The sequence below is a fragment of the Varanus komodoensis genome, unplaced genomic scaffold, assembly GCF_004798865.1.
Source record: "Varanus komodoensis strain SLA01 unplaced genomic scaffold, ASM479886v1 scaffold4, whole genome shotgun sequence".
NCBI classification, from domain to species: Eukaryota; Metazoa; Chordata; class Lepidosauria; order Squamata; family Varanidae; genus Varanus; species Varanus komodoensis.
The window spans coordinates 58,531,795-58,544,268 of NW_025335941.1; the positions used below are offsets into that span (position 1 = coordinate 58,531,795).

Sequence of the window (12,474 nt, forward strand, 5' to 3'; positions counted from 1 at the left end):
TTCATGTGGTTTTCCCCGCTGCACAGCATTTTATGATTTCATGCAATTAGTAGTAATTATTTCAACTGTGCAATTGTTTTGATTGCCTTGTGTTAACGCAAAGCAGGGGTTCATGAAAAAAATGCAAAAAAGAAGATGCTGCAAAGTTTTGGGGAAGCCTGTGTCACTGACCACAAATAGCTATCATGTTTCTTCTCGATTGCTGACACCACATCAGATATTTGAGCTGCATGATACCAAGCACTTTGGCATCTTCTTATGGTCTTCTACAACATCGACTACCACCCAGTAACTTGACTGGTCAGCACTAAACGCTTGCTGTAAACTAGGCATGGCAGTCACCTGCCCTGTAGAGCAGTTGGGTGGGTTTACACAGGAGGAGGCAACTCTAGGAACTCCAGGAGTCACCTTTCACCCACCAAAAACCTCTGAGCGCTGTAGCATCTGTCAGAGTCTCCTTAAGAATGATGAGAATGAATTACCAGGACCGACAGGCAAGACTGAATCGCCTTGAACCCCAGCATCTTTATTGGTGAGATCACCCAGGCCGCCTGCAGGTACTTAGGACAGCATGCTATCAGGTAGTGGTCTCCACCGCCAGCTACAAGCTTTTAGAACATACACAGAGTGTTTTATAGCTGTTGAGCCACATAGGCCCAGAAATTGGGCAGTTGAGGAGGAAATAAGGGGGACACAGTCAGAAGAAGGTGAGAGGTCTGCAGAGGGGGCTTAATCCAATGGCATTTGATTGCCGGATATCAGCAAAAATTATCCAGGGTTTGGCAACACTGCCCTATGAGGAGAGACTGGGAGAACTGGGCATGTTCAGCCTTGAGAAGACTGAGGGGGACATGATATCCCTCTAGAAGTACCTCCAAGGCTGTCACAAAGAGGAAGGTCAAGATCTCTTCTTGCTGATGCCAGAATGTAGGACACGGAATAATCAATTCAGGTTGCGGCATCCCAGATTCAGGCTGGACATCAGGAAAAGCTTCCTCACTGTCACAGCAACACGACAGTGGAACCAGCTGCCTAGAGTGGCGGTGGGCTCGCCCACACTAAAAAAGAAACTGGACAGCCATCTGAGTGGGATGGTGTAACGTGGTGTCCTGCAACAGCAGGGGGTTGGACTTGATGGCCTTCATGGCCCCAGGTGATGGCACCAGGCAAACCTCTCTGGGGAGTGAATTCCACAATTGGGGCACCACCACAGAGAAGACCCTTCTCTGGGTAGTCACCCTCCTAATCTCCTTCAGGGAGGGCACCTGGAGAAGGGCATCTGCCCCAGATCTTAAGGGGCAGGCAGGCACATATGGAAGGAGATGTTCCTTCAGGTAACCAGACAAGAAGACCATTCATGAATGGCCAGCACTCAACCCTGGAAACAGCTGCTTCCCTCTTCAGTTAGAGTTCAAGGGGTGGGCAGATGGAATGAGATATCCTAGTACTGACTTCTCCAACTCGATGGCCACTGAATGCTTTGAATGACCATACCCAGCCTTTCTGACCTTTGGCCATGCTGGCTGGAGCTGACAGAAGTAGAAATAAAGCAATCTGGATTGTCCCAGGCTAGGAAAAGCTGTGGTATGCCTGGACCATACGCCAGTGCTTTCCATTTGGCCCAGTTGATTGATCATGGGTTTCTAGCAGAGGGAACAAGGAGATATGGCAAGCCTGAAGTCTGCCCACCCTGCCATAGTAGGACTGCATCCTGTAGGATCAACCCTATCCAGCAAAACCCAAGCCTTTCTTTGGACAGGTTTGTACTGCTCCAGACTGTAGACTCCCTTTCCTTCTGTGCTTGAATCTCTTCTCTGGAGACTCCTTGAGTAGAAGCTTCTTGCCTTTTGCAGTCAACCCTTGCTAGAAATACACTGGCTGGTCATGCAGATCTGATTAACAGCTGATGAAGTCAAGGAAAAGTTGGTATATGGCTCAGCCCCCTGGATTAAACGGTTCTGCATCCAGCTGCTTCTTATTCATATTGATTGCTGCAGTTGCCAGAGGTGCGCTTGGCAAAGAACTGCAGCATTATGAAAATGGATGGCCATGAAGAGAAGCTTTCAATAAAGCACTCATGAAGCAATGAATATCCCCCCTCCCCAGGTTGTGATGATCAAGAAACCTTTTTGCAGCTTTGCAGTGAGCCACTGCTGGAATGTTTAAGTAGGAAAAGGAGATGGGCTTTCAGAAAATAAATCAGAATTACTATGGGACCATTAGTGTGACCTTCATTCTGCCACCACACTGTGGTCTGGAGCTTCAGAGAAGGCAGGGAACATACTTGTGTGAACTGATTTTCCATCCGTAGAGAATGCACAAAGGTTCAGGTCACTGCAGAAGCTTTTTGAACACAGTCTATAATTTTAGAGCTGCTATGAAAATACACATGTGCCTCTCGTTCAGTTTCAGGTTCAGCAAGCTCAGCCATTTCTCTTGTCCCAGGTAAATATATCAGTGGCTGACTGGGCTTATTCCAGATCAACCCCGAATGTTCCCCCAGCAATGTCCATTCATTTAAAATAGTGCCTGTTCCAGTGATCAAGCTGCTGACTTGAGTTATCATGATGGGGCAGTGAGTATTCATTTGTAGAGACATTCTTAGTCTTCTTTTAAAGTCCTTTCTGCATCCACCTGTGTGACTGCAGCTTTTTTCCTTTATTTGAAGTATTTTTATACTGCTGCTCAGCCAGAAATACTGCCAGAACCGAAGGCTGCTGCAGGCTTAAAAAACTACATAGACAAAAGAGAAAAGAAAAAAGGAATGGGGAGGGAAGAGGGGGAAACATAATTTCCAGCCAGCCTGATGGAATGATCATGCTTGTCCTTTCCGGTCCCTCTGCACAGGCTTCTGGAATGGCTGCTGACCTCCCATTCCTCTCAATGTCTCGGTCATGTGTGAGCATCAAGCTCTCCTTTGCCTCCCACCCAGTGGGCAGAGAGACATAAAGAAGAGGGAGTAGTATCTTATTGCCTGGTGTGCTGCTCTCCCAATTCCCTCGCTGCTGGTTTCCCTGTGATGACCACAGCAGCAAGTCTGGGGACTGGTGGATGGTGGATTGGATGGATAGAAGGCATTTATGGAGGTTCTCCTTAGTCTTGGATTCAAATTTGAGCTGGACAGATGAGCAATGTCTTTTTAATCTTATTTTTATAGTAAAAGCAGGGATAGCAATCTAGAGAAATGGGGAGCATGAGAGGTTAAGGTCCAGATGGGGTCCTGTACCTATTCTGTGGGCAAAATGAAATGTAGGAGTGAGATACACCTTCAAAGTTTCAAAATTCAAGGCAGCCTTTGGTTCTGTCTCCTTTTATTTTTTAGGCAGAATACAATATGTTCTTGGAAAGTCATGCAATGCGTGCCCTTAACAAGAGATATCAAAAATACATTTGTTTTTAGGAATGCAAAGGCAATTTCAAGATACATGAATGGCATATGGTACATCACAAAGAGATTTTGATCATGTGTTCCAGTCTACTTAAGCTTGCATCTGTGTATTATTCAAGCAGTGAGGGATGGACTCATTGTATAGCATAAAACATGGTTGCGTATGCTGAGATTTGGTAATAAGGACAACACCATCAGATGCCCTCCTGACATTTTAGGCTATGGGATTTTATACAGGAAGCATTTTTATGTGTCCATCGGTCCCTACGCATGGATCTTTATGGGTCCTTTAGACGCTGGTGACCCTCCAGCTTCACTCCTATGTCAAAACAGCGTTTTTAGTACATTAAAAAAATAGGGGGAAGGTGGCATTTCATCCTGAAAGTGGAGGAAAGCACAATTTCCTCTTGGCATATTTGCACTATTTTGCTGTACCCAGTGCCACCTAGATATTTTTTACTAGAAATCCAGGAAGCACTCTTAGTGCAGTGCCCTGATTTCAGATCGAGAAGCAGATACAAGCTTGCTACTGGCATCATGCAGAAAAGTTTCATTATTACCGGTTTACATTTGTGCCTCACCTTTCTTCCTCTCACAGGGAACCCAAGGCAGCTTACAAGGCTCTCCTTCTCTCCATTTCAACCTCACAACAACAACAACACTGGGAGGTAGGTTAGGCTGAGAGGGAATGAGTGGCCCAAAGTCACCCCAGAAACTCCATGAGTGAGTGAGGACCCCCTGAGTCCCAGCCCAGTACTCTTAATATCTGCACCACACTGGCTCTACAAGTCTCATAAGCTTTGGCCAGCATGGACTATGCTCAGGGCTTATGGGAGTGGAAAGGGATATCTGAAGGGCACTGGGTTGCCTAGCCAAGTTCCAACTTCCCTTATGATTAGTGATGTGAGCACTTCCAAACAAGACCATATTAACCTGGCATCTGGACCCATGCCCTGTTTTCTGCACTCAGAGCCACTAATGCAGGTTAGAAATCCCTTTGCACTTCACTGGGGTTGTTGGCAGTGCTCACATCAGGCAAGGGAAGAGGGTATGTGGGGTGGGGGGTGGGTAAACTTTGAAGAAAACCAGCATTGGAAAGATGCTGCTGAGGGCAGGAGCAACTGGGAAAACTGGAAGCTGCCCCACTGCCTCTGCGCAGTTTGGAGTTCAAGCCACAGGACAAATTTATGGGTTGCAGTCTAGCAAAGGTATCCATATGCATGCAATGAATGTGAAGGAAGCCTGGCTGCAAGAGAAGGATGCAGTAGTGACATGGAGAAAACTCCAACTTTGGGGTGATTTTCTTCAGAGGGCTGATTGTGGGTCTAAAAGAATGGTGGAAGTGTGTTTATGACCAAGCAGGCTGCCTTAAATGGCCTGAATTTCATTTAGCCCCTGAGAACCACTGATGGGACAATTCATGTGGCTACTAGCTTTCTGATGACCTTGCAGAGTTTCAGATCAATGGTGTGTGTGCGGGGTGGGAAGGGGGAATAGTTGGGCTGTGGTACTTGAGAAAGGGAATCTACCCTTCTCCACATTTTCCTGATCAGTCCCCCAGCTCCTGATGGCAGCAAGATAGTTGTCAGTGTTGTAGCTGCCAGTTTTCACCACTGAGGTGCTTAGAAACATGGCATATGTTTGCACAGGGGTCATTTTCATTGGGGAAACCTTGCATGGAAAAGGATGGAATAGCACCAGATATACACTTCCCCGAGCATCCCTGTATACATTCATTTGGCCATGATCCATGATTCTTTAGATCCCCTCTCCATGAAGCTTTGGAAAAGACATTACAATATTGGATTGCCGAGCACCTGCATTGAGATTGACCTGGAATATGTGCACTGGTAGTTGTTATACGTGTGACTGGTAATGCTGATAATCTTCAGTCTCCATGAGCAAAGGTTGTGTTTCCTCTGAGATTTTTTTCTTCTTCCGACAGGCCAGAGTGATGATGAACCCAACCAGCACTGTTATGGCAGCACCGACCACAACAGACCCCACCAGCCATGGCCAGATCTGACGGGCTTGTTCCAAGTAAGGCACAAAAAAATTCTGGAAGGGGTTGGCTGCAAAGAAAAAGAGAGGAATAAGATGCCCATAAGTGACCAAATTCATAGTTATCCAGAGCATTATAAAGGGGCCAGCTGCCACAATGAACTTTCTCCAATGATGCCTGTATTCAGTGGAGCCTGGGGGCCTCATACTGTATCCACTGCAGGTGCTAATATGAACTTCAGCACCATGGATAGCTCCTTAACTTGCAGACTCAAGAGTCCATTGAGCCAAGCACTCTGTACACACAATGGCCAAACTGCTGCACACAGGAAATCCACCAGCAGGACCTGAAAGAACCAGCACCCTTCGGTTCATGTTCCCCAGTAGCTAGTGCATTGCCTCTGATGTTGGAGAAAGTCTACAGTCATCAGGATGATTAGCTTTTGATAGCCTTCTTCTCTACAAATTTGTCCAATTCCCCTGTAAAGCTGCCCTAATTGGTGGTCATCACTGCATTTTGTGGAGTTGAATTTCATAGTTTAAGTGTGCACTGTGTGAAGAAGTCCTTTTAGAATTCAAATGTTATTCTGGATTTCCTACCAATCAACTTCATGGGGCGCCCCATGAACCATTCTAGTGTTACGAGAAAGGGAGAAAAACATCTCCCTATTCCCTTCCCTCCCACATGCATTCTTTTGCACACTTCTATCATGTCTCCCCTTATTCAGCTCTGTTCTATGCTAAATAATCCCTACAGCTGTAAATTTTCCCACAGAGGGCTTGCTCCGAGCCCTTGATCCTTTTAGTTGACCTTTTCTACACTTTTTCCAGCTCTACAGTGTCCTCTTGTAGGTGCAGTGAACATAACAGAACATGGTATCTAAGTGTGATCACACTATAGATTTTTATAGGAACAGATGGATGGATGGATGGATAGATGGGTTTTCTCAATAATTCCATTATTTTATGTTCCATTATTTTCCTAATTATGACCCACATGAACTTGCCTTTTCAAATTAGCTGTATATATTTTAATCCAGCTAATCCAAATTAACTGTATATATATTTTGTCCACTACTACCCCAGGATGTCTTTCTTGGTCAGTCTCCACTAGCAAAATCCCATCAGTTTATACCTGAAATTGGGAGTTTTTGCTCAACTGTGCATCACTTTAGACTTGCTTATGCTAAATTGTATTTCCCTTTTTGATGGCCATTTTCCTAGTTTGAAGAGACCCTTTTGGCTTTATCTAGCACTATCTAGATTGCACACGATAAAATGATAACACTAACCCACAGTTTCCTTCTTGCCAGGAATCCTGGACACTTTACATGGATCTTCACAACCCTGTGAAGTAGGTTAGGTTAGTGACTTGCCCCATATCATGGCCAAGTGGGAACTAGAACCCAGATCTCCTTAGCCAGTCCAGCACTTTAAGCCACTATAACGCACTGGCTCACAGCAGCAAAATTGGTGACTTCATTGCTCACTCCCACTTTCAGATCAAGAACGGCGGTTGACTGGCTCCAGCACTCCCACGGGGGCAGGATTCTCCACCTGAGCGCTAGAGGGCAGGCTGCACGGCCCTTCCTCACCATCCCATCTGGTGCCTGCTCACTTCCCATTCAAAGAAATGCTCCAGTGCAACAGGCCCAGTCGGTGAGGGAGCAGCCGAACAGCCCTGCTCATCCAGCATCTGCCACCTGAGGTCATTTCCTCACTTTGCCTCATGTCAGGGCCAGCTCTTGCTGCCACTGTCTGAGGACCCACTCGCTGAGAGTCACACCATGTAATTTTCCAGTCATTTTGACTCAGTAGTCCTTGGCTGAACTTTCACTGGGGAATGGGTTTATCCTGACTGCAGATGGGCAAGGGGGTTGGCAGCAAAACAGAATGCAGACTGCCGCTCTCCCCTCCCCTCCCCTCCCCTCCCCTCTCTCTGTTTTGCATTTTCAGGATGGATTTGGGTCCATTTAAAGGATGAGGGAACACTCCCAGCCCCTTGCCACTGTCATTTGAATTTTTTAATTGCTCAGAATATCCTAGAATGATACTTCATAAAATGCATACTCTAATTTGCCACAGCTGTTCATCATTCTAGGCTGTGAAAATGCCACATAAAAGCAACAGAAAGGAGCACCAATAACCTTTGCATGCCACAGACTCTCAGAATCCACCTTATTCCCCCGCAAACAGCAGAGCTCTCCTTCCACAGCAACCACACCTTTTCAGCCTGCAAATGGGGCTGCAGTGAATTGGCTTAGGCCAAACGTTCCGGGGACAGTGTCTATATGAAAAGCAAATGAAAGATGCTAATATTGAGTTAGGTGGCTGATCCATCCAACCTTACAATGTGTGCTCTGACTTAAAGCGGTTTTCCAAGGTAGAAACCAATGCTAGCTTGAGATCTTTTGCACAGGGATGGAACATGAGGCTTTCTTTCTCGTACATGTAAAGTGTTGAGGCTGTAAAGCAGAAGTAGGCAGAATACAGGGAATAGGTTATGGCCCCCAAGGGGTCCCTGCCTCCACTGCTGCCGGAATCCCCAAAACGGTGCTGCAAATGACAAAGGACAGTTCTGCAAGGCACCGGGGCACATGAGGTTCCGCCCCATGGTTTCTCTGCAGAAGCACCCTTCTCTGCAGTTGCTTGCCAGGCAGGTGGCAGTGGGGGAAGCCTGATTTTGCCTGGAGATCAAGCACACCCTCCTTGTGTGTCTTGTTTCCGAGCAGAGCCCTGGGGATGCATCGGGGGCATGTCTTCGGGCTGGATGTGCCTGCTTGCAGCTGCAGCTTGGCATGGCAGGGGTGCAGTGCCCAGCCCGCCATGAGGAATGGATCTGAGCAGAAGCCATGCAGTCACCAGTGAATGAGCTCAGAAAGCCTTTTTCCCAAGCAGTCCCTGCCTTGGCCTGGCTTCTTTTCCCATATCTAACTTCCACTGAATGGCTACATCTGCAGTCTTGTCAGGTGTATTCCCAACAGATCTTCCCCAGTCTTGTCTTAGCTCTCAGGAAGATAGTTACCTGCTCCAATAGGCTTGAAAGGAAATCGTAATTACTTTTCAAAAAGATTGGCTGTTTGTGCTAATAATTAAGTCAATGCAGATAATGGTTGCAATAAGCCAAATCATTATTATTTTTCTGCACGAGGAGGACATTTCCCTCCTCCTGCCCTTCACATCTCTTTCCAATTACATATTTTCCCATGCAGCTTGAAGAGTAATTAAAAATGGCATCTCCAGCATGTAACCTAACATGGTAAAGCCCACTTTAAAATGTCAGGATTTTACCACCTCATTCTCCTAGATAGTTAGGCCAGACCTAAATTTGTAGACTAAATATCCCCCCTGAGACACACACACACAATCAATTTGTATTTCATGATGAATAGTACTGATAACAGAGTGGCTAAGGAATTTTCTATCTTTCCTTAACAAAAAATCTTGGAGTGGCATCAAATATTATTATTAGGATCATTTTATTCTTTATTACATTTCCATAGTTCATTCTATTTCTATATTCATTTCTGGACAATAAAATGCGATAAAATCAGGAAGAAATCACATAAAGGTTTTAAACCAGCTGAAACAGACAACTGCAAAGTGTGGCTTTGCAAAACCCCTGAGATGGGTAATCCCACTCAAGCCCCTGGGTGGCCATGTAAACCAACGACCTCCAAAAAGAGGGCTGACTTAACTTGATGACAGATCTGACATCCTTTCTGTACCAGGCAGGCTGCAGAGGAGAACCTGTTCCATAGAAGAGAGAGCTCTCTGCCTTGTTGCCACAAGCAAACAGCTCTCATCCAGATCCTGGGTCAGAATAGTTCTCACAGAGCTTCTTGGTAGGGTGGAGATGGCACCCCCCATTGGCCATAAATAGGACAGCCATCTTCCCCTACCCCAAGGAGTGTCCCTGCAAACAACGCATCCCGTCCAGGCACATGGCTTTAGTAATGTCAGCACAGCCAAAAGGAAGGGAGGCGAATCTGGGGCTAAGTGATATGGCGGAAGTTTGCCTGTCCCAATTGCAAGGGGAAGTGTTCACCCCAGCACCTGGAATGTGTGCAAAGTACTGTGCCCAGGACTAGCCAAATCGGTGTCCTTTGGCAGGGGCAAGCTCAGGACATAAATGAGGCAACTAAACAAGAGGGGAGGCTAAAGGCAACAAGCTTTCATATCCAGTGAGCCACATTAGAGGGATGAACTCCAGGAGGGCTGGAAAGCAAGGCAAGAATGGAAGGAAGTTCTGGAACCTCAACATGAGACTAAGGAGAGCCTGTGAGGTGCAGTGGTTACGAGTGCAGGACTGGAAGGCAGGCGATCCGGGTTCTAGTCGCCGCTCGGCTTTGGAGCTCAGTGGGTGACTCTGGGCCAGTCACACACACTCAGGCCAACCTCCCTCCCAGGTTGCGGTTGTGAGGATAAGGTGGAGAGGAGGAGGAAGATTGTGTAAGCCCCCTGGAGTTCTTTGGAAGAAATAAAGGTGGGATATAAATAGAATAAATAAATAAAGCTCTCTTCATAAAATCCTGACAGGGATTTGAGATGCTAGGAATTGCGTTCTGCCGAAGCCTAATGGATTCCAGCAGTTCCCCCCTCCCTCAATCCTGGAACTGTTTTGTGCATGTGTGTGCGCGCGCTGTGAAAGCAATTTGTGCAAATTGGATCTTTTTGAGGATCCAACAAGTATGTCTGCTTCTTGACTTGAAATCTTTCAATTTCATCCTCTCCTTTAGAGCTTTCCATTGTAGGGGAGGGATGCCCTAAACGGAAGATGAAATCAGAAAGTTCTTTGACAATTATGAATCTTTTCCTGGGAGCAAACATGACAAAATGGAGACAGCTGAACTTCAGGCACATTATCAGAAGTCAAGAGGCCCTGGAGAAGACAATCATGCTGAGGAAAGTCAAAGGCAGAAGAAGAGGAAGAACAAGTATGAGATGGGTCTAGACCAGTGATGGCGAACCAAGAGACCAAGTGACAAAACTGCAAACCATAACCCACTTATTTATCGCAAAGAGCCAACACTACCATAAAACCTGAAAACTGAGCTTTAAGTTTAGAAAAAACAACACACAGCCAGTCCAAGTGCATCTCTCTCTCTCTCTCTCTCTCTCTCTCTCTCTCTCCTTGGCAGCGCACTGACTCACCACACAAAAGCTCAGACGAGTTGCGGCTGATGAGTCTCAGACGTGATGGCATTGCCTGGCACCGCTACTCCTTCTCGAGCATGCGCATAGCCCCTGTGTGAGCTGCAATCTGATGTTCGGCTGCTGGGGTGACTTGTGTTGCATGCCGACAGAGAAGGATCGGTGTGCCAACTGTAATATGCGTGCCATAGTTTTGCCACCACTACCCTGACCCTACCCTGGTGCACTCCCCCAACCCTAGTATAGGGATAAAGTTCCATTGAGTAGATTTTGTTGCACAGCTCATCTTTTCTGCCCATTCTAAACACATTCCAACCATCAAAACCATGTCACAACACCTCATTTTTCTAACCCTAATCCTACCCTGGTGCATTCCCTCAACCCTAGTATAGGGCTAAAATTCCATTGAAAATAGTGTGATTCTGAAAAAGCCTTCCTTCAGTAGCTTTTTCTGCACAGCTCAACATTCCTGCCCTTACTAAACACATTCCGAACAACAAAGCCATGCCAGGACACCTCATTTTTCTAACCCCAACCCAAATTCCCAAACTGCAACCCAAAACCTACGTATTCGTCACAAAGTGCCAACACTACAATAAAACATGAAAACTGAGGTTTTAGTTTAGAAAAAACAACCCACAGCCAGTCCCAACAAATATCTCTCTCTCTCTCTCTCTCTCTCTCTCTCTCTCTCTCTCTCTCTCTCTCTCTCCTTGGCAGCGTACCGACCAGCCATGCAAAAGCTCAGACAAGTCGTGGCCAATGTGTCGTGGCCTGTGACATCATCACCTGGCTCCTCTCCTCCTTTCCAAGCATGCGCATGGCCCCTATGTGCACTGTTATCTGATTCTCAGCTGCTGAGGTGTCTTGGCTTGCGTGCCGACAGAGAGGGCTCTGTGTGCCTGCTGTGGCATGCATGCCATAGGTTCGCCACCACTGATCTAAACTATAAAGGAAGCACAACCTTGACGCAGGTTTAAATGCTACACAGTACCTTTTGGGAATGCCTGAAGAGATGCTCTAATGAGCTTCACTGAGCTCCCATGAAAAGGGGTTAAATTTCCAACATTCTCTTCCTAGTTCCCTTTGCTGTGAGTCTCATACCTAAAAGCATGAAGAAGCTCCAGTGGGGTATCTCTGGTACGAGCAATGCTGTGGTCCCTAAGCTAGCATCTCAGGATCTTCATTATGACCCAGAAAACCTTCCCAAAGTTGGAGACAGTGCTCTGACCTTGAAAGAGGTATCAGAGATCTGAACTGTCCTTTTGCATCTGGCATGGAGAGAACCACCAAGCTGTCCCCATGGCCAGCAAGCCAGCTTCTCTTCAGAGCCTCCTCGGCTTCCTCTCCGAAGCTAGACAAGCAGACCACCCACCCAGTAAAAATATAGCAGATTGGAGCATGAAAGGAAAGATCCCACCTTGCTGAGTTGTCAGCATCTGGGGCGTGTGTGGCAGACTAACTGGCAGGGTTCAGGCTCAAGGTTCAATCTAAATCATAGTCAAGCAGTACAAGGTCAGTGCCAGGAATAGGAGAGCAAGGGAGAGCCAGTCCAAGAGGCAAGCATGGTCAAGCAATCCAGGGGTCCGGAAGCTAAGGGGACAATGCCGAGGAGAGCAAGCACCTGAGGGCTGGAGCAGGAGAAGGAGTTAGCAAGCACTGGGAGGCCAGGCAGGACCAGGAGAGCCAGGGCCCGAGCCCGAGCCCAACAAACAAGCACTCCAGCCAGTTAAAGAACCTTCATTGCCAAGCCAGCTTCTGAAGAGAAGAGTAAGTTCTTACATAGCTCTTCCCCAGGACTCCCAGGTGGCGTTCATGAGAGCCCTGGCAGCTGCAGTGGATTGGGGTCATAATCCTGCAACTCTGGGCTGCTTTGCTGGTCCTTGGCCAGCAGAGGGAGCCCTGAAGCTGCCTCAGATCTTGACATTCAT

General features: G+C 46.9%; 1 protein-coding gene across 3 annotated transcripts in view; it reads right to left on the minus strand.

Annotated features, from left to right (window-relative positions):
• Positions 1-5,245: 5,245 nt before the first annotated feature.
• The window catches only part of TYR (tyrosinase), a 57,032-nt gene continuing 49,803 nt past the window's right edge, over positions 5,246-12,474 (minus strand). The window contains exons 5-6 of one of the 3 annotated variants that reach the window (XM_044442368.1): positions 9,952-9,954; positions 5,246-5,460 (exon numbers count right to left, since the gene is read on the minus strand). In XM_044442368.1, coding sequence (XP_044298303.1) covers positions 5,246-5,460; positions 9,952-9,954 — 218 coding nt within the window. The remainder of the gene's footprint in view (positions 5,461-9,951; positions 9,955-12,474) is intronic. The other 2 variants (XM_044442369.1, XM_044442370.1) reach the window with 2 other exon arrangements.